At 30.0% G+C, this 22,892-nt stretch overlaps 2 protein-coding genes across 2 annotated transcripts in view; both read left to right on the top strand.

Moving 5' to 3' along the window:
- LOC145261202 (uncharacterized) overlaps positions 1-22,892 on the top strand; it is a 751,089-nt gene that overhangs the window by 521,671 nt on the left and 206,526 nt on the right. Inside the window, exons 76-77 of the mRNA XM_080119542.1 lie at positions 2,523-2,642; positions 4,631-4,747. Coding sequence (XP_079975668.1) covers positions 2,523-2,642; positions 4,631-4,747 — 237 coding nt within the window. The remainder of the gene's footprint in view (positions 1-2,522; positions 2,643-4,630; positions 4,748-22,892) is intronic.
- Positions 6,949-21,665, top strand: LOC145261203 (uncharacterized). The gene is made up of 10 exons (XM_080119543.1): positions 6,949-7,250; positions 8,283-8,402; positions 9,588-9,707; positions 10,449-10,565; positions 10,978-11,097; positions 15,031-15,150; positions 18,885-19,004; positions 19,652-19,771; positions 20,145-20,264; positions 21,392-21,665. Exons 1-10 carry the CDS (start codon positions 7,091-7,093, stop codon positions 21,517-21,519), a joined length of 1,245 nt encoding a protein of 414 aa, XP_079975669.1. The 5' UTR covers positions 6,949-7,090; the 3' UTR covers positions 21,520-21,665.

The following is a 22,892-nucleotide window of genomic DNA, read 5'->3' as shown; positions in this document are numbered from 1 at the left end:
TTTTTTAATAAGAATAAATTTATACCTTAACTACTTGCAGAGGATTAGATAATACAAGTAGGTCAATTTCTAAATGAGAGTAGAACTTAAGTGGGAGTAAATGAAATAGGGATGAAGTTAAGGAGTGGACGCTGTCCCTATTTACTTGTTTCCCCATGAGTACAGTTAGACATGATTGGGTATTAACGTGGAGAAAATCCAGTTCCTCCAAAAGGGACACTCTTGATTGAGACAAACGTATAAATTGCCTCTGTCTAAAAGGGCAGAAAATATAAGGAGTAGTATCATAATATATACCATGCCGGAAAAAAAAACTTAAAAAGATTATAAATAGATACTTTTTAAATTAAAAAACGAAACTTACATCTATATGATTTTTTTTTTAAATCAAGAATATTTTCTCCTGCATAGTGTTGTGATGTTAGTATTTGAATAATAGACGAGGGAGGACAGCGTAACAGTTAAATATGTATTAACGAAAATACATAATAAAGTAATTGGGCAATATCTTTGCGTGTCCGTCTCCGACTGACTTTTGTAAATCTGTTCTCGTTACCCGGAAGTAATGGAATAGTTCATTATTGCAGACAGTCGGGGTGCTTCCCCAACACTTAATTATTCGAATTCAATAAATATGATATAATTAATTCTAATTTATAAAAATTATTAAAAATTTGTTTTAATTTTTACCGATAACCTTTATAAATTTTGTAAAGTTCAATTTTTCCTTTTTGCACTTATATGCACTGCACATTTCATTTATTTCGTTCTTTAATCAGTCATTGCATAACTGTCAACCCAACCAGTTCAGATGTAATATAGCAAGCAGTGCACTGAGTATTGTATTGTCTTTTCATAAGTAATAGAATAGGTCATCAAACTGCTTTTATCATTTTTACTATATATTTATAGTTTGATCATAAATATTAGATAGGGAGCAAAAACATAACTCTGTTGTAAAAGTCATTTATAGAAGGCAATTAATGTACGTTTCAATTAATGTTGAACACACATCTGAAGAAGAGAACTTTTCTTCCAGAAATATTGTTGTATGGAACTTCCATCAAACAACTCTGATGCGAGATTGTGATATAATATTAAAAAATATATATTGTACTAGCAGGAGGTACCCGGCTTTGGCCGGGCATAAAATATGTTTAAATACGATATCATAATCTGTTCAGATTTCGTATATATTATTATAGTCATGATTTCAAAAGTAAAAAAAAAAAAAAAAAAAAATTGGGTACCATCAGCTAGAACCGAAAGCAAATCAGTAGCGTTCAAAGCTGGTGACGTTATCACTGTACCAACGTGACAAGCATATGAACTGATTAAAAATAAACTAAGATGAATGTACAAAATGTATAACGATTTTTTTTTTCAATTTTGTCCCATTTTTGACTCCTTATAAAATATTTTAACTTGCTAAAGATCCGTGAAAGAACGGTCTGTAAAATATCCAATCATTTGAGGCCCCTAGCGACGCTCTGCAATTTTAGTTTCGGTGGAGATATTTCGAAAATATGAAGACACACAGACATATAGCCTTTTATATATTAGATTAATAAACAAAAAAAAACAAAAAAATACTGCAAAATTCATTTCATTTTTAAATGTCTTCATTTTCTTCAGTTCATGTTTATCCGTTACACCTCTGCATTGTATTGCCTTCTATAAGTCACCTTTTATATACACACTAAACAATGCTTTAAGCAAACTGCATTAATTTATTAAATTAAACTACTTTACTCTAATAAAAAAATATATAATGGCTGACTATAGTTGGATAAAATTGTTCACAATTGAACAATCCAGGAAAATCAATAACTCATAAATTGGTACTTACTTGCACACACAATTCTAATTTGAGTAACAATATCCTGTTTCGGTGCTTCTGTATTATAATAACGAAAAAATATTAAATTTCAAGTAAAACAAATGGTGCCTATGTAATTGTCACGTCGCAAAGAGTAACATATCCTAAAATTACGGAAAACGATAAGGTAGAAAAATAATTAATGAAAAACAGTTCTGATAAGGATAAAGAGGTTAAGGTTACATGCTGGGTCGGACATATTGGATCACATGACGTAAGCAAAAGGGGAAGTAACTCGGTTGAAAGCAGACAGTTTTTCAGGAAACAAAAACATAACATACATAATATATGAATTAAAAAAAAAAATTGTTTGGATTATATTTTACAAAAAAAAACTGATTGAATGTGTGATAAATTGAAAACTTAATTACCTCACCTGTTAATTCTCTAATTCAAATTGGGAGATTTTGAAATCAAATCAATAAATTTGACATTTTTTTCTATCTTATCGTTTTCCGTAATTTTTGGATATGTTACTATTTGCAACATGACAATTACATCGGTATTATTTGTTTTATTTGAAATTCAATATTTTTTTCGTTAGAACATAGAAGCACCCCTTGTTTCTTTGCACTTATCTTCCTTTTGCACTGCACTTTTCTTATACACTGCACCTTTCGTTTATTTCACCCCTTCCTCTCAGCCACTGGACAAGTTTGTCAACCTAACCAGTTCAGATGCCAAAATGGACAATGTATTCCAGCTAACAAGAAATGTGATCAAACATTTGACTGTTCAGATGGATCAGATGAACAAGATTGTAGTAAGTAGTAAAACAACAATCTCATGTGATTATATAATTTAAATTTTAATTCAATAAAAGAAAAATATTCATATTCATAAACAAATTCATGAAATTATATTCATGTTTATCACAAAATATTGATATTAAACTATAAAAAATATCCTTTTTAAAGCTTCTCTTACCTGACAGTGTCCTATATCTCTATAAATCCACCATTCGCCCATGCATGGAATATTGTCGTCACATTTTTTGGTCTGGTGCACCAACCTCTAGCTTCTCTCTTTTAGGATGCAAAAAAATAGGCTCTGACCTAATAGATTTTGCACTGTCTGCCTACCTCGAGTTCCTGTCGCATCACCACAGTATTGCATCCCTTTGCTTGTTTTACAGATGACCTTACTGCACTTGTACATCCTCAATGAAATACCTCCAACTCACCCAACTATCAAAAACTCCTCACTGTAGAAGTCCCTAGATGCTAGAAAATTTTCTACTTTAATAGCTTCTTTCCTATGGCTGCTTAATTTTCTCAATCGAACCAACATACAGAAACTTAAATTGTAATATGAACAAAAATCTAAAGGTTTATTATAATTTTTAAAGGAATTAAACTTTGTCTTCATAGCACGAAATGTAACTATCCATTTTTGGCTCCATACTATTATAGACTGGGTATCATTTTTTAAGGATTCAGCCATTGCTTTGGTTATGTGCTTGATTTTTCCACATGTTGAGAATAGCGTGATATCATCAGCAAATATACCCACTTCTGGCAACTTAATTATTTACTCATTAGTAGTCACACAGGCCATCATCAAAGGTTTCTCTTTGAGAACAACTTGTGGTGTTCTCTGGTCAGTGACAACAAGTCTCCCTAAATTTCCAGTACTCTCTAACCCTTTCGATAACTTTTGCAAAAGAATTTCCGTTATCGCAACAGCCACTTACCATTGATTTCTCATTAGCAGCGACTATTGGTCTTCACTGGAATTTGGGTGGCAATAAGTCTTCCCAAAGTCCCAGTCCTCTTTGAACTCATCCCACAGAGGTCTGACTTGTTCTTTCTCTCCTCGGTATTTCCATAATTATTATTATAAAAAAAAAAAAATTAATTTTTCAAATGGAAATCTAGAGAAGAAACACTATGACTAAGTGTCCATGTCATTTTTCTTTAATAGCATAAAATAAATATTTTAATGGAATAGATATATGGAATTTTAATGGATAATACTGTGCAAAGAACTGGTTCTGCATGGAATCATATTATGCAATCTATTGGTGTTATTTTAGCTTTAGAAACACAAGGTTATATTTTACTCAAGTCATATATTCATAAGAAAATACAGTAATGACTTGCTAATCTTTTGCCAAATCTGTTACACGTTATTTCGCTTGTAGGCAGATCATCAGTTATAAAAGATGTATTTCCCTTCATGCTGAAGCTCTTCAAGCATGTCACATCAGAAATAAGAAACACAATCGGGAAATTAATCAAAAACAACTTATTTTGGTCTACCTACTTATGATCTGCTTTTGTTAAAAAATATTTAATAAAAGTTATCAACCATTAGAGTTCGTGTAAGAATCTATTCTGAATGAAGCAGCCAGTTTCTTTACATTACTGACTAAACAAAGATGGTTGATTCGCTCAGAATTGATATTTATGCAAACTTAAAAGGCTTATAACGTCTATTAAATATTAATTTCTTTTTTAATGCAAATAGTTCACATTTTTGATCTATTTGCATTAAAGAGATTAATATTAATTTATTTAGGTAAACCAAAATAAATGGTTTTCGATTAACTTCCCAATTCGTACATTGTCAAGAAGCAGTTAATAAAATCATCAGGTGAACATGTGCATTCTCTTAATTCCTCACTTTAGTCTTTGTCTTAATATCTTATAACATATATATTTTTGAAATAACATCGTTTTCTTTGTTACAATTAGTGATTATCATCTCCTTTTACATTTAATCTTTCTTGTATCTTCTGCTTCTACTCAGCCCCTTCGCGTTGTCAACCACATGAGTTTGAATGTAAAAATGGACAATGTATTGAAGCGGGCAGAAAATGTGATCAAAGTTTAGATTGTTCTGATGCTTCGGACGAAATTGATTGTCGTAAGTAAATAATGTAATTCTAATTTTCGTCCCGATTCAGAGTGCTCTTTGTGGGGAGCAGGATTTTTCCTACATTAAAAAACCGACCTTGTGTCTAATCTGCCCTAGTGGGAAACAAAATGTGTGTAACTATACATTTTGTTTTTCAATTATAAATGCATTCAATTTTAATAAATTTCTAAGGTTGGATTTTAATGTAGCTCGTCTAAAAAAAAAGAAAAGGGCACTCTGGATTGGGACAAAAATTTAAATTGCCTCAGTCTAAAAAGATTTCTACTTAAAATAAATATAAAAAACTTCTTACTCAGATTAGTTTTAATTAAAAAAAGATTTGCATATTATCCATCTTCGTCTGCTTACAAGATAAATGAGTTTCAGATACATAATTTTATTTACAAACGCGTTTTTATGTGCATATTTTTTATTAAAATAAAAATTGTTTGTAAATAAAACATTTTTAATAATTGACTTTTTTTTAATTTAATAAAAATCTGGAGAATTTTGTCATGTACTTAACAGAACAAAAAAGGATGAAAAAAAAATGTGTTGCAAATAAATGTTACAAAAAGCTAGATAAACTGCTCTTCTACCTACCTGGATAAGTGTTTTTGTGTGTATATGCATATTTTCACTTATTTGAAAGCGTTTTTAATTTAATATTTATATATATAATTTTCTTTTTTTTTTTTTTTTTTTTTTTTTTTTTTTAAATTTAGTAAATTTTAATTTAGTAGTCCGTAATTATAATATCTTTAATCCTTGGCAAGAAAATCGTATAGGTTCTTTTTGCCAATCAATATGAATCTTTCTTTTCTCTCTTTGCACTGCACCTTTCATTTTTTTTTTCACCTCTTGCACCCAGCTTCTCCATCACGTTGCCGAGATAACCAATTTGAATGTAAAAACGGACAATGTATAAATGCTATCTACAAATGCGATGATTACGTTGATTGTTCCGATGGGTCAGATGAAGCCAACTGTAGTAAGTAATCAGTGGCCTCAGAAATGCATGTCTTATTTTAATGACGATTATTGTTGTATTTCAGTCATTTCAATGTCACAAATATGAATTTTGTTTCATTTAAAAAATACCGTTTTTGTTGACATAAACCAAATCTAAATGACATCATTTGGAGAACATGAGATATACAAAGCTTAAAACTTAAAAAAAAAAAAAATTTTAAGCTGAGACAAATTAATTAAATGTCAGCATAATGTTTATTCACAAAGGATTTCTATCTAATGTGGAAATATTTTGGACAACATATTTATTATCAATTTTCACTTTATCTATATATCTATAAAAGTGAACGTGTCTGTGTTTGTGTGCATTTCCCTATGCAATAACTCTGTCAATTTTTAGTCTACAGACTCGAAATTTGATATACAGGGTACTGAGATTTGGAAAAATCGATGTGATTGGGTTTCGGCCAGAAATTTCGCTGTTAAGGAGTAAAAGGTTAACGATTTGACCTTTGTGAGCTCTACCAAACTCCTCCGATAATTTGGGGTCTAAACACTTGACATTTTAGATATTGGTTCCTTGGGCATGGATCTAACTTAATAACTTTATTTGAGCCCAAAGCAAAACAATAAATGTTAAGGACATAATAGGGGTCAAAGTTTAAAAAATTACCTCTTTTTTTTTTGCTCAGCATACACCTCCAAACACCCGGGCAATGCCGGGCCGAAATGCTAGTTTGAACTAAAGTTAACTTTAAAAATGATGTTCAAGTGATTTGACAGTTTACACATCACAGCATCAGATCGCTGCGTTGGTTTCTGTTTGAATGTGTATATTGTCACTTGTAGCAGTCAACAAATCAAATGAATATCAATCCTTGAACACATCTGAAGAAGGAAAATTTATTCCTGAAATATTATGTTATACGGAAACTTCGATCAAACACCGATGCAAGATTGTAATATAAAAAACTGTTATATAAAAAAATATATTGTATTAGTAAAAACATGGAAACTATAAAACTCCTTCCACTGTTAAATGTCTTTTCTCAGTTTGTGCTTATCCGTTACACCTTCGCATTGTTTTTTGCTTTTCCATAAATTACTTTTGTATACACACTAAACAATGCTTCAAGCAAACTACTATCCTACTATAAAATATTACATGATTAAATTGCTATGTAATATACATCTATATAAAATTTATTAAACTACATTAATCTAATAAAAAAAAAAAATGATTGACTATAAAAAAGTAAAATTGTTGAGAAATTAAATCCTGTGAAAGCAATAAATTATAAATTGATACTATACTATTTTAATTAAAATAACTATATCCGATCTCTTTGCACTTATCTCTCTTTGCACTGCACCTTTCTTATGTACTACACCTTTCGTTTATTTCACCCCTTCAACTCAGCCACTGGAAAACGTTGTCAACCTAACCAATTCAGATGTAAAAACGGACAATGTATCGATGCTAGCAAGAAATGTGATCAAACATTTGATTGTTCTGATGCTTCAGACGAAGCCAATTGTAGTAAGTAGATTAGCATAATTTAATAATACATTAAATTTGATAAGAAATTCAAACTAATTCTTCAGTATTTTAAATTAAACAATTATTCATAACTAAATTTTTTTCTTAGTCAATTATAATATACTTTATTAAATAAAAATTAATTCATATTTAAAAACATAATTGGTTATTTTGAATATTTTAACTTTGTTATGGCTACCAATTTTTGCAATTAGTTTTTTCTCGCATTTCAACCAGTAGGACAACAATTATATACCGTTTTATTTTGAACATTTTTTTGTTTTCGGGTTTTTCCTGTAACAACTTATATAAATTAAACTATCTTAAAAAGAATTGAAATATATTATAAAGTTTCTTTTTTTACATTTGAAAATGTTAATTATTAAATTTTATATATATATATATATATATATATATATATATAATCACCTTAATTTTCAAATAATATCAAATTATTTTTTAATTAGAATTGAAATAAATAACAATTTTTTTTTTCAGAAAATTAAATTTCATTTTTATATTCAAATTATCCCTTTATATTCTATCCCGGGCAACGCCGGTACATGTGTACAACTACTTTTTTTAATTGCATTTTTTCATTTTTATATGTCTAATTAAACCTGATAATAATGATGAATCCAATATTGAAGATATAATGATTGGTGATGAAGCCATATACATACCAAACATCAAATGGGGTTAATGTTATTTGTACATCTATATCTTATAGAAAGATTTTTAAAGTTTAACGACTCGTGCGGCTTCAAATATGATGCATGATTAATTATGTGGGTGTTAAACAAAAGTCAAGGAGACAAAAATAATACACCAGTCGAAATATGAGATGAAACTTGTTGCAAATATTTGAGTTAGTACAGAATTAGAACGTTCAAGATCATTAATAACTAATTCCTATCAATAAATTTTCTAAATATTTTTTAAAATCTCATTACTTTAGGTAAGCTTTTTTCTTTTTTACTTTTTTTATTATGCACTGCACCTTTCTCTTTCTTTCACCTCTCACTCACTCAGCCACATCACAACGTTGTCAACCCAACCAATTTGAATGTAAAAACGGACAATGTATCAAGGCTAGCAAAAAATGTGACCAAACATTTGATTGTTCTGACGGTTCAGATGAACAAGATTGTTGTAAGTTGATTAGCGAATATGATTATTACATAAATGGGCATCATTTCTGATGACTAAATAAACCAAAAGTTATAATAGTGTCAATTATTTTTTTAGCGTTGCAAAATCAAAAATTTCATTTCTTAAACTTAAAATGTTCTGCGATTATTCAAATTCAATTATTTTGACTCAATTAATTTTCATTTGGAAAGGGGCTTTCATAAATATTAATATTTCTCGTTTCTGAATTTTTTAGATGAGGATTGACAATTTGTATTTGGATTATTCGGACTACTGTTCTCACTTTGAGTTAAGGAATCTTACTACTTCAGAAATATGGTAAAATTCAGTTGTAAGTGGCACTCTTCTGAAGATTGAAGGTTCAATCCTCAGCACAGGTGATATTAAGAATTAAGACATTTACCTGGCCATGGCTGACAGAACAAGAGCATGCTACCCATATGAATTAAATAAAGGGTTGTAATCGAAATTCTATCCCGATTTCTGAATTTGATTAAAATGTAACATAGCCGTGATACTTGAACAGTGTCGTTACATTTCGAACCCACACATTGTTTAATACTTTGTTGCAAAGGAAAAAAAAAATAAAGAAAAATCAGACTCGACATTTTTTAAAGTGCAAATGAACATTCATTTGTGGTTCTTCCAAAACAAGGCATTTCATTATCTTACAAAAGTCTTTTTGCACACACTTGCTTTTTAAGTCTTTGTCCCCCCAGCCACCTGATGTTGGTGTTATCCAGCACTTTTTCACCCTCGTATTCACATGTCCATTTTCCTCAGCACGCAACTTGCTTCTCCTGTTGACCAAATGGTGTATTTTTTCTCCTTTTCTTGTGGTGCAAGCTTGTGCACACTTGCTAATTTGCATTCGTGCTTTAACAGGTGCTGCTATGTTCTCACACGCGCCCATACGCACTGTTACAGAAAGATTCAAGAGCTCAACAAGATATGCCTAAAGGTCGAAGGTTACATCATCTGAAAAGTTGTAAAAATAACTCAAGAATTAGAACAGTAGTCTAAATAATCCAAATAATCCAAACAATACAAACTTTAATTCTCATCAATAGATCTCATTTCATAAAATCTCATTTTCTTTCCATTTTCTTAATTCATTTCATGTTTTCTTTTCACTTGTCTTCTATGCACTGCACTCTTCATTTCTTTCCCCCCTCACACTCTCAGCCGCTGCACAACGTTGCCAACCCAACCAGTTTGAATGTGATAATGGACAATGTATTGACGCTAGCAAGAAATGTGACCACCGATTCGACTGTTCCGATTCTACAGATGAACTGTTTTGTCGTAAGTAGTAGCAATAATAAAATAAAAATCATGAAGTAATAATAAATGGTGTCCCAAAATTAACCCTCTATTTTGGAATTTTGCTACAGTTTTAATTCTAACTTCTAATTTTAAATTTATTTTCAGTTCTTGTCCTGAATTCCCCTATATTAAAAAAAATGTGTATGTGTGTATCTGTGCTGAAACGAAAATATACTCCAAAAATCACACAAATCGATGAAGTAGTTTTTTTTAATAAGAAAATCAATTTTTATGAGTATCACCATTTAAAAAAAAAAAAAAATTATTAAATCAAAGGGAGATAACTCAACAATAATTTATAATTAATAGACTTCCGCTGTAATGCTTATGAATTCCTAATCGCTTAAAAAATTATTTAAACTACTTGATCAATTTACATGATTTTTAAAATATATTTTGGTTTCGTTACGATTATGTACATCAAACAGATTTTTCTTTTAATCCTGGGGAATTCTGGACAAGATCCTTTTTTTTTTATTATTATTCATCAATATGTGTCGAGCATATCTTTTCAGACGAATTTCAAATTCATAAAATCTGGTTATATAATTCATTTTTTCACTTTTCTTGACTAGATGTAACAAACCATAAAATATAACCAATTTAATTCTTATCAATAAATCTCATTTTCTCACCATTTTCTTATGTCACACTCTTTACACTGATCTTCCTATGCACTGCACCATTCCTTCTTTCCTTCTTTCACTCTTTCACTCTCAGCCACTGCACATTGCCAACCCAACCAGTTTGAATGTAAAAACGGGCAATGCATCGATGCTAACAAGAAATGTGACCAAACATTTGATTGTTCAGATGGATCAGACGAACAAGATTGTAGTAAGTAGCAACAAAAATGAAATCCAAATATTGAGTACATAAAATGTCACATTAAACAATTATCTTTTTTCAAAAGAAAATTTAAATAGATCCATTATTTGATTTTTGATTTGTTTGAATTAAATCGTGTTTAATTATTTAAACATTTTAAGTTTTGTTTAACTATTCTGATGGGCTTCACGAATGTTTGTTCCAAAAATTGGAGAAAAAATCTTTTCGCATTAGTAAATTACATGTTAATGAAATTTAGTTATAGAATAAATTTTTACCAACTTATTGAGTGGGTGAATAGACAAAATTTCATCGTTTTTTTGTTTTTTTTTTTTCTCACAGCATTTTCGATTTTCATTCCATTTTTTTGCACTTGTCTTTCTATGCACTGCACCTTTCATTTCTTTCACCCTTCAAGCAGCCATTTCACAACGTTGCCAACCTAACCAGTTCGAATGTAAGAATGGACAATGTATCGAGGGAAGCAAGAAATGTGATGAAACATTTGATTGTTCTGATGCTTCAGATGAGTTAGAATGTCGTAAGTAGCATGCTAAATAAAATCCATTGATATATTTTATGAAGAGCATGCTCTATTAAGTAATCCAAAAATATATCGTGCTATGGGAGATGTGGTTTAAGTTCTTCTATTAATTACTAAGTAATCCAAAAATATATCCTATGGAAAATCTAGTTTAAGCTTCTGAATTCTTTTGTACATATTTTCTGATTTGTTTCATCAGTTTAATAACAAAGACTTTGTGTATTCATTTTTTCCCCCGAACTGTTATCCTAATTTTCATAGTTGTGGTTGCTTCACCACATTTCGGCCAACTCCTCCTCTGGCCTTTTCAGGTGGTTATATGCATGAAGAAAGCCATAGAATGAATCAGTCGTAACGTGGTGAAAGAACAACTATGAATATGAGGATAAAATATTTGATAATGAAGACATTATCTTTTACATTTACATTACGTGTGCATAATAATAGGATTTCAGAAAGTGCATATTAGATAAAAACATTACGTACTTACATGTCATGTCGAAATTAGTAAAAATTCTATAAATTACAGAAAATGATCCATTAGATCATTTTCTGTAATTTATAGAATTTTTAATAATTGACCCGCTAGAATTATTTTTTTTTTTTACAAAAGAAACAGATATTAGCAGTCTGCCATTTGCTATTTTTAAATGGTACATCTGTTAAAATTATAACCAGCGTTTTCTGGAACTCCAATATTTCACAAAAAGTTTCAAAATTTTCTGGCAGAATAAATGAGATACACTAACGCTCTTTTGGTTTATCTTATTTCATATAATATTGCTGACCATGTGCAATATATTTTTATATAGATATCATATCTAACTATAATTTAAAAAATATATACTTGGGAATATGTTTAGTGATTTTTGTATGGTAACAGTTACTAATCTGTGTACATTCAGCAGATGAGACTTAGGTGAAATTTTGGCTTCAGCTTAAAACTTTTTTTTTTTTTTTTTTTTTTTGCATCAATTAAAACTTCCTAATAAAGTATTATAAACAAACAGTAAGTTTTTATTTAGCATTAGATAAAAAAATGACAAAGAAATATTAATTTTTATATAAACCAGTTATTCAAATATATATATGTGTGTATATATATATATATACACACACATGTAAACTATAATGAAAATAAAATAAGATATATTTCATTCTATGTATTTACATCGAGTGACAGGTGGTTCTGGAGATATGTCATTTATTTGAAGAGTTAGTTAAGAATTTTATAAAGATTGCAAAAAAATGACAAAGAAATATCAATTTTTACATAAATCAATTCAAAGATACATATACTATACTATACAACGTTCTGAAAAAGAAGACAATTGGTTTAAAATGATTGTAATTTAAATCAATAAATAGAACGAAAACGTTCTTTAAAATGATATATAAAATAAAGGTATTATAACGAAAACTTATTTGTAATTAAAAATTCTGCCAGAACCTTCTTGTAAACCTATTAATTTTTAAATAAACCACTAATTACTATATTTACAATGAAAGATATAGTATTTAATTCTATTTTTTTTTACATTGAATGGAGGAGGTTCTTGTGATATTTGAAGTATTATGTAAGGTCAAAAATTTGAGAAAAATCGATTTAGATTATCATTTTAAATGTCTCCTCAGAAAATCTTAATTTTTTTAATGCCTTTTTTATAGTTTTATAAAGAATGAGATTTTTTAACAAAATTAAGTAAAAACCCTAATTTGCTTTAATTCACATCCAAAATTTATTTTTTTAATCTGAGTTTTTAATGTGCTTATCTCCCTTCACAATGGATTTTAATTTGACATTAAATTTACAAGAAAAGATAGTTTGAATTAATGGAACTACTGTTCTTATCTTGAGTATTATTCTCGTGTTTCGACTGATGTAATCGCCAACCTTCTTCAGATGTAGTCAGACTCTGAAATCTGAACAGTATTTCGAATGTAACCCATTATTTAATCCACAGGGGTAGCATGCTCAAGGACCAGTGGAGTGACGAATAAAGTACTACGTAAAATTCAATTCTATGTGACACTCTTTTGGAAGTTGAACATACATCTGCAATGCAGCCAATACTCACAATATAATTGTGAAATACATTACTCTTCATAGCAGATGGAATGAGAGCATGCTACCCCTGTGGATTAAATAAAGGATTCTATTTGAAATTCCTTTCAGATTGCAGAGTTTAACAAAAAGATGCTTGCGTTCGACAAGATACACTGGAAGGAGGTTGGAAGTTAAATCGGCTAAAACATTGTGAGAATAACATTCAAGAATTAGAACAGTAGTCCAAATCTAAGTAATACTAAAATTAAAAGGATTGATATGCTGTAAAAGAGACCAACTGAATCTTTTACAATTCACATGAGCATGAATTTTCTTTCTTTTCTTCAATCTCAGCTGTTTTTATTGCACTTTTTTTCTCTTTCCCTTCTGCACTGCACCTAACATTTTTCTATCTTTAACTATTCTTGCCCAGCCACGACACAACGTTGCCAATTTAACCAATTCGAATGTAAAAACGGACAATGTATCGATGCTCGCAAGAAATGTGACCAAACATTTGATTGTTCTGATGAACAAGATTGTTGTCAGTTTAATGGTCATAAAAAGTCATTATGTAAAAGTTACTATTAAATTAAAAATGTTATATATATATATATATATAACAAAATAAGTATTAAACTGACTTCTTTTTGATCAATGCAAACATTTTTCAATAATTTGTAAAAATGCTCCACTTTAATATTATTAAGCAGATTAGATTTCTAATCGACTCTACTTGTGCATTTTTTTTTTAAATTGAACAGTAAAGTTCATAACTGGCAACCAATATAGTTGATGTGGAGAGCACCTGTAAGATCAGAGCTTTAATTATGCTCAGTCTAACTTCATTAAACAAAAGCTGGATATTTGATTTTTCAGCCAGGTCTTATTTCTGCTTTTGGCAAATATATAAACATTATGATTCTACATCTTACTGCTATAATCTCAATTGGCCTTTACTATCTCAAATAAACTCTGTTTTATTGAGAGTAACCGTTACATTTGGATGAACTATTTTCCTTCCAGTTAAGCTAATGTTTCTACATTGTTGTGTGTGTACATTGTTGTGTGTGTACAGTGTGATTGATCTATTATTCAATGAAAACACTTTGTGTGAGATGCATTTCTGCATGACTACTTATATTTTTCTGCTTCTTAGCAGTTGAACTGTTGATGTCAACCTTATGGAACACAAAGCGTGCCATGTCCAACTCAAAATTAACTCTATTGTAACATTTGATGTAAAAAAAATTTTCTTAGCTTTTGTTGGTTGGGGAAAGATGGTAAATAAAGTTAGTAAAATATACTAAAATAAATTTTGCCATTGAATTTAATTTTACACCAAATGCCTTATTTTTACAATGGTTACCCCGATGTGACATGAACAATCAATCTTCTGAGGAAGTAATATGCTTTACTTCATCTTAAAGCTTCATAGCTTGTAGAGCAAGGACATGCAGAGGGGAGGGGGTGCCTAAGCACTTACCCCTTTTACTCCTGTTTTAAAAGTGCCCTTTACAGAGGAATGTATTATAGGCCTGTGCCCCTCGGAGACACGTTCATTACTATATTTTTGCTTTTGTTTTCACTAAAAAATATAGTGTCTTTTTGGATATTCCGATTGTCATGTGTCAAGGAAATGCTATATCTACCATGTGAGCACACTCCTCCAATATGATAGCATTGGCAGTAGTTAGAGATGTGTGAAATATTTAATATATATATTTTGATTCAATAAACAATCATACTTAATGGAAATAAATATATACTCAAATGTAAATAAAAAAATCATTACTTTTCTTTGTGTATACATTTTTTCGGCTCACTTATCTCCCTTTTGCACTGCACCTAACATTTTTCTGTATTTAACCTCTCTTGCTCAGCTACTTCACAACGTTGCCCAGCTCACCAATTTGAATGTAAAAACGGACAATGCATAGATGCTAGCTACAAATGTGATGACTATGTTGATTGTTCCGATGGGTCAGATGAATCCAACTGTAGTAAGTAATTAAATCTAGTTATTGTCATGTAACAAATGAGTTATATTTTAATTAGAATTCTATTTGTATGTCCTTACATTTTTAAATTTACTCTTTATATATATATATATATATAGTGTGTGTGTGTGTGTGTTCACTTGATTTATACTATATTTAAGTAATCCAGTTTAACAAATTTCCACTAAGATTACGATATTGTCCCATTGACTATCGTACACTCATTAACCCTTATCCTTGAGTAGCCTCTAGGCCGTGATAAGTGGTAACTCCTTTGTAAATAAAAATGTATGCATACATACACACGTTTAAAATATACCTGAATTTAATCAACCAATTATATATGTATATTTTTTAAGAGGATTAGAACAGTCTAAAGAGCAGTGTTTATTTTAATGCATTAGTAATTCAGTAATACAATTAAAAGAAGACAGCACCGCTCGATAGGTATAGATATCCCAGAGCTATTTTAATATTGAGTAAGATGATTGTTAATTTATAATTAAAATTAAAAATCGGTTTCACAAGGAAGAACAAACAAAATCAATAAATTGTACGATCGTTTCGGAAACGATGTTTTTATTGAGATGGATAAGTCTTGGATAATAATTTTATCATTTGATTTTATGAAACAGTCTCATCATCAGCAAAAATATTGGGTGGTTTTTTTTTAAAGACGCCAAAAAATAAAACTAGCATTTTTAAGTAAGGCAGATATATCTGGAAAATATTTAAAATATAAAGGAAAATAGTTACTTATTTTAATGTTGATAAACAAAGTAAGATAAAATAAAATCTGGTGGAAAAGTAAAGATAAGAGGGGATATCTAAATTATTTCTAATAAAAATATAATGGTCCGCCGTTAAAGCTCGTAAGTATCATCGTCAATGCATTCATTCGGATGTTAAATGTAGTTCATGAATGGTTGAAAATGTTGATATATACAAACTTCAAAACAAACGCCAATAAAATCTTACCAGTTTAAAAAAACGTTATATATATAAATATATATCGTAAATCAATTGTTTAAATTCCTAAAACACTTCATCAGGGTAAAAACAACCACTGGTCCCTACAATATTAGGTCCAATGTAAATTTTTGTAAGCACACTAATGCAGTGATTGCAAGAGATTGACTTTCATGCAAAGAAGTTTTTCAATAAAGGACTTATGATATTTTTTTTTTATTATTAATAGTTTTAAAAATTTTAAATCTTACAACACACACATACATGCATATATATGTAAAATATTCATAACATGAACTTAAAACCAATATTTTTTCAAAAGTGCTCAATACAAAGTAGTGCTTTGTACTTCAAGTTTACTTGTAGGAAGAGTAAATGACACATTAAATGAGGTTAATTTTCAACTGTCTAATTTTGTTCTGTCTGATCACTTTTAGATATTTTTAATCTTGATTTCTTAACTAAATTTACAGTCCCAAAGGCACACATTTACATCGAAATGCAGATTGATCCACATAAACTGTTAATAATGCTTATATATTAATAAAGTAATCCTTATTTTTTCCCCTCTCGTCTACAGTCTTAATAGGAAAATAACCGAACACTTAACTAAAATTTTTACACTCACTAACTTCAACATTTCATAAAGTGCGTTTCATAAAACGGTATGTACATATCATAATGGTTCGCAAAAGTGGGTACTCGTTTTTTTTTCTTTAAATATTAACATATAATTAATCTCTTTTAATTAAAACATATATATATATCTAAACTGTCAAATATATTCAAATTAGATGGTAAACAAACAAAATAAGTTAAACATAAATGGGAGGTATTTAAAAAAAAAAAAAATTACTTTTGTTCATCCCAAACAAGGTATATTGCCACTGAAGCATTAGAGGTTATTATAATAGGGAACAAATTAATAGGAAAATGGTGGTGGGGGGACAACCTGTAAGGGGGGGGAGATAAGGAGCAAAATTTTTTGTCCACATTAAACTTAAATTTCTGCATGTATGATCGGAGAAATAAGGAGCAGGGAGCTAATTCCAAAGGTAAGTAGCTATCAACATAGAAAATCTTGTGGCATCCTAGTACCTCTACAGAGAAGGAGCGTGATTTTGTTGCTAATCAGGTGAATCAGGAGTACTTACGTAGGAAGTAAAAGTTCAGTAAGCTCAGCAGAGGAAATTTCATGGAAGTACTTGTAAAATAAGTAGAGGTAAGCAATACTGCAGTGGTGCAATAGCAGATGAGGCTTACTAGACAGTGTGGAACCTATAAGATTAAAAATTTGTTTTTGCACACTACGATGGAGAGGTTGATGCACAAACCCAGATGTGGCAACAATACTCATGAATGATGGATTTATAGATATATAGGACACTAATAGGTGGGACAAGTTTTCTAACATGATGAAGGGAGCCTACCTTTATTTTTTTTCAGTAAATATGTAATTAACATGATCTGGTTAATATTCAAATAATGTTTATATATAATTAGTTTTTATGAGATTAGCCTGGGTGCCTGGCGTTCTCGGGTGTTTGGGGGGGGTGTTGAACAAAAATAAAAAGTGGTAGTAGGCAGGCAGGCAGGCCTGAACCAATACCACGAAGGAGGAAAAGAACGTGAAAAAAAAAAGTGACGTCTTTGCCTATGTGTCCATCGCCAAACCAGGAGTGGCGAAGGTTTAAATTAAGGCTAGTCAATTGAAAAGAGATAACTTTCGAAAATATCGGCGAAAAAGCGACCCCTCTTTGTAAAAAAAAAAAAGTGCCTAGTTGAGGGTGAAGGAATTAGTGTTTTTAACCAACTTTTTTATATTCACCATCCGAAGGGTCGAGCTTCAAAATGATACTGATCTCGTGAAAATCCGTTGCCTCCGTCGAAAGTTTTAGACAGACATACAAATATACATACATTTAAACAGACAGGTGAGATTTATATTATAAAGTGGCGATCATTGATGATGTCATTAATAGACAAAGTCAATAAGATAATATGCACCTGCAAAGATAAACATGTTTTTTTTAATACTCTGTCCCTTGGCGAAAGCTGCTTGTTAGGACAGCAATACTGCTTTAGTCACCTAAACAGTTTTACTATCTTTAGTGGATAAGAGTTTATAGAATGAAAATGTAAGGAATTAATCCATTTGCCCATGCATTGCATATTGTTGCCATATCTAGATTGGTTCACCTCCTTCTTGGACAGAGTACAAAAACAGTCTCTAACATAAGTGCTGCACTACCAAGCTGCAGCCCTTGTCCTTTTGTTGCAATGTTGTATCCCTATACTTATTTTACAAGTGCTTCCATGAAATGCGCTCTAATAAACTTACTGGACTTGTACCCACTAAATGTAAATACCCTAAACAAACCTGACTAGCAGTAAAAATCCCATTCCATCATTGTAGAAATCTCCAGATACTAGAAAACGGTCTACTCTAATAGCTTCTTTCCTTGATTTTGGTGCATTTAGGGTGTTGCCTATAAATCTGACCCCTAATTATGGTAGTATCTTGTGTCTCGGTGGCAATGTCGCTTGTTTAGATTAAATAAAAGTAAAAAAAAAAATAACGTATTTTTGTCTACTAAATCTTAGTCATGTGATGCCCTTGTTCTTGCGATTAAGTTTTCCCATTTTGTTTTCACAATTTCTTTTTTATAACTTTCTGATAACAAATCTATCTTTTCTACAATCTTTTCTTTCTTTGCACTTAACATTTGTGTGGATGTCTCTTTCTTTCATTAACCCTTCGCTCTCAGCTACTGCACAACGTTGTCAAGCTAACCAATTCAGATGTCAAAATGGACAATGTGTCGATGCTAGCAAGAAATGCGACCAAACATTCGATTGTTCTGATGCTTCAGACGAAAACAATTGTAGTAAGTAAATAAGTAATAAGGATTTTAATTTACCAAAAGAAAATAAATGAACGTGGGTAATCTCTAAAATCTTTAAATGATATTTCGAGTGAATATGACTCATAAGCACGAAGATCTTGGAGACTATCCATGTTCGTTTAAAACGACCCTCCCTTTGTAAACACAATGAGTGTGTATCAGGGTTAAACATCAAAAATTTCCAAGACATTCCTTCATTACACACTAATGCTGGTTTTAGTATAAATATACACAGTTCCCCGTTTTTTTTTTGTATTTTTTTTTAAATAAAGTCCCTCGATGCAGCTCTTAATGAGTGAAGGCGAAACAGGTCAGATGACTTTTGTATTCCTTTTTGCTTTTAATCAAGAATATTAAAAAAAAAACTTCCCTTCATGATTGAGATAATTAAATTTTGTACTTTCCACAAAATAATAAAATTCATGTAAATTTCATTTTAATTCGAAATATTCTAACTAAATTATTCCATAACAATCAATAGAGAAAATTCCTTAAATTTAAATTGATATTTATGCTTTCTCATCAATAATTTCAAAAATCCTTTCCTATACTTTAATAACTTTTCCATTTATGCACCACTTTTTCTGTGCACTGCACCTTTCTCTTCCTGTCACTTCCCGCCCACACAGCCACTGCACAACGTTGCCAACCTAATCAATTCAGATGTAAAAACGGACAATGTATCAATGCTAACAAGAAATGTGACCAAACATTTGATTGTTCTGATGCTTCAGACGAACAAGATTGTCGTAAGTTGATTAGAAAATAAGATTACTATTTGTTTTACATTAGCATTTATGTCGTTACACATTCATGAGCATGTTTCGGTCAGCCAGATTAAATTAACTGGAAACTTCTTCAGGAGATGTTGATTATATTATATTATAGTCCGTAATGAAAATTGGAAAAGTCCAGAGCATTTCTTGATCAGGAGGACTGTCACATAATATTTAAAAATTAAAATAAATTAATGACATTTAAATAAAAGCAAAAGAAAATTTAATTCTTCTCAATGTCATAAATCATTTTCCGTAGTAACTTTTTTTTCTTTAATTTCTGTACTACTTTTCACTTTTCTTCCTATGCACTGCACTTTTCATTTCTTTCGCCCCTCACACTTAGCCCAATTGCAACGTTGTCAACACAACCAATTCGAATGCAAAAATGGACGATGTATAGATGCTAGCAAGAAATGTGATCGAACATTTGATTGTTCTGATGCTTCAGATGAAGCTAATTGTAGTAAGTTGAATTGGCACAATATAACAATGCATCAGATTTGTTAAAAATAAATAAATCTACTCTTTCAAATGATATGATAAACATTTATTGGATAATTTTTAGTAAAAAGTAAATTTTAATATTTCATTTTTTATTAACTTATGCAAATATTGTAAATTATTTTAAAATTGTCATACATAAAATTAAATTTTATTATAAATCAGTATTTTAATCTCTATCAAATTTTAAAACTTTTCTCTTAAAAATCTCATTTTTATTTACTTATTTCCTGATTTTGTATCCTAGCCTTCCTTTCCATACACTACATTTTTATGTATCTTATCTGTAATGCTATCGTTGATGAAAACAAAAGGTTATAACAGTGATTTTGTATGATATATATATGCTGAACTAGTTATATTTTTATATTTCAAAGTTTTTATTCTTGTATTTCAAACCGCCTTTAATATTTCCTAATATATACTTTCTTCATTTCCAAACTAAATGTTCTTAAGCCAGTTTTAGATATATATTTTACATATTGTATAATTCTGGTCCTTCTTTTCTGATGAAAAACATTTAGCTTCGAAATGTTATGGCCTAAAGAGTTTTTCTCTCTTACTCTTTTCTTATTTATCTGATGATATAATATATTTGTGTAATTTTTATTCCTCCTCTTTTAGTTATGTATTTATTTAACAGTGCAAACTTTTCTCTATTTTGATACATTTGCTTTGTTAAAGATATATTCTTCGATAACTTCGTTGTGTGTGTGTATATATATATATATATATATATATATATAAATATATATATATATTACAAGTAATTCAATCAAATTAATATTTTAACAAATTTCCTCGCTGTATTTACTTTAAAATTTATTTTGGTAGTAGTAATGATTATTTTAGATTTTTATTAATATTTAATCCGAAAATCACATGAATTTTAATTATCGATTCTGTTTTAGAAGCAATATTTTGAAACAATGAATTATATTTCTACCTTAAATATCTGTAAAAGGTCGATGTGCTGTAAAAAAGACAAACTAAATTCTTCTTCAATCTCAGCTGTTTTTATTGCACTCTTTGCTTTCTTTCTCTTCTACACTGCACCTAACATTTTTTCCACCTTACACTTCTGCTCAGCCACGGCACAACGTTGCCAACCCAACCAATTCGAATGTAAAAACGGACAATGCATCGATGCTAGCAAGAAATGTGACCAAACATTTGATTGTTCTGATGCTTCAGATGAACAAGATTGTTGTAAGTAGATTAAGCAAATGTGATTATTACATAAATGGGCACAATTTCTAATGACTAAATAAACCTAAATCTATACTAGTGTCAATTATTTTTTAGTATTGCAAAATGAACATTTTATTCTTAAACTCAAAAATGTATCCTTTGGCGTTGATTATTCGAATACGATCATTTTGATAAAAGTAGTTTAAATTTAAAAAAGACTTTCACAAATATTAATGCTTTCTTATCAATAAATATCCTGGATTCTTTCTAAAAAAAAAAAAAAAACTAATATTTTTCACCATTTTCTATACGTACCACATTTTCTTTGCATTTATCTTTCTATGCACTGCACCTTTCTCTTTCTTTCACCTCTCACTCACTCAGCTACACCACAACGTTGCCAACCCAACCAATTCAAATGTAAAAACGGACAATGCATCGATGCTAACAAGAAATGTGACAATACATTTGATTGTTCTGATGCTTCAGATGAACAAGATTGTACTAGTAAGTAAATTAGATTTTTAATGGACTCTACTTAAATATTTTTTTAATCGAACTTTAAAGTCCATAACTGGAAACCAGTTGTTTTGTAGAACATCTGTAAGATCAGCTTTTACTATGCTCAGTCTAACTTCATTTAACACTACCTGAATATTTAACTTATTCTTCAGCCAGGTTTTATTTCTGCCTTAGAGAAATATAGGAAAGTTATAAGTTATGCACCTTACTACTATTATCTCAATTTGTCTTTTCCACATTAAATAAACTTGCAATTTAAATGAGCTAGCATGTCACATATAGTCCATGTGCTATCTTCAAGCTTTATTGCTTAAAAATAATTACCATCTATACATTTATTAAATCCGACAACGACAAAACAAAAACAAGCTATCAATGTTCAGCCTATGAAAAAGATATTTTGGAGGAAACAAATATTAGATAAAATCTGGTAGAATGATGTAAGGATTCTGGCAAAACTTTGTGACTATTTCAACCTTCTTCAGTTGTCATATATCAGTGTTATGCCATTTCTATCGTATTTCACTATGTTGTTTAGATCTGAAGACCTCAGAGGAAGATTGAATCAGGACAGTATAACGGGTATATTTGCAGAATGTGTAGCCACATAGAAAAAAAGGAGTTGTTGCGCTAAGAGATGTAGAAAAGTTCAAGTAAGAGAACCAGTTTACAAGGGAAGGTTAAGCAAAATATGGGAATAATTTAAAAGAAGGGACCTGAAAGAAAGAGACAGAAAAATGTCTGAGGTAGATTAATTTGGAATTCATTTTCTAAAAGCTGTTGAGCACATGTCAGCATGTAAAATGGATGATGACTGTTGCCATAGCAACTCAGTTTTATTAAAGAATAATTATTCTGCAGCATCCGACACTAAACA

Source organism: Euprymna scolopes, chromosome 37, assembly GCF_053919585.1.
Source record: "Euprymna scolopes isolate OS-2025 chromosome 37, ASM5391958v1, whole genome shotgun sequence".
Lineage (NCBI taxonomy): Eukaryota > Metazoa > Mollusca > Cephalopoda > Sepiida > Sepiolidae > Euprymna > Euprymna scolopes.
The sequence above is the reverse complement of the archived record's forward strand: the minus strand, read 5'-3'. Positions and strand labels throughout refer to the sequence as shown.

Excerpts from the sequence above, each read along its gene's own strand:
- LOC145261203 (XM_080119543.1), top strand. The coding sequence starts at position 7,091 with ATGTACTACACCTTTCGTTTATTTCACCCCTTCAACTCAGCCACTGGA. Across the intron at positions 11,098-15,030 it reads TTCAGATGAGTTAGAATGTC|CTACTTCACAACGTTGCCCA; the intron begins GTAAGTAGCATG and ends TCTCTTGCTCAG. Across the intron at positions 20,265-21,391 it reads TTCAGATGAAGCTAATTGTA|CCACGGCACAACGTTGCCAA; the intron begins GTAAGTTGAATT and ends ACTTCTGCTCAG.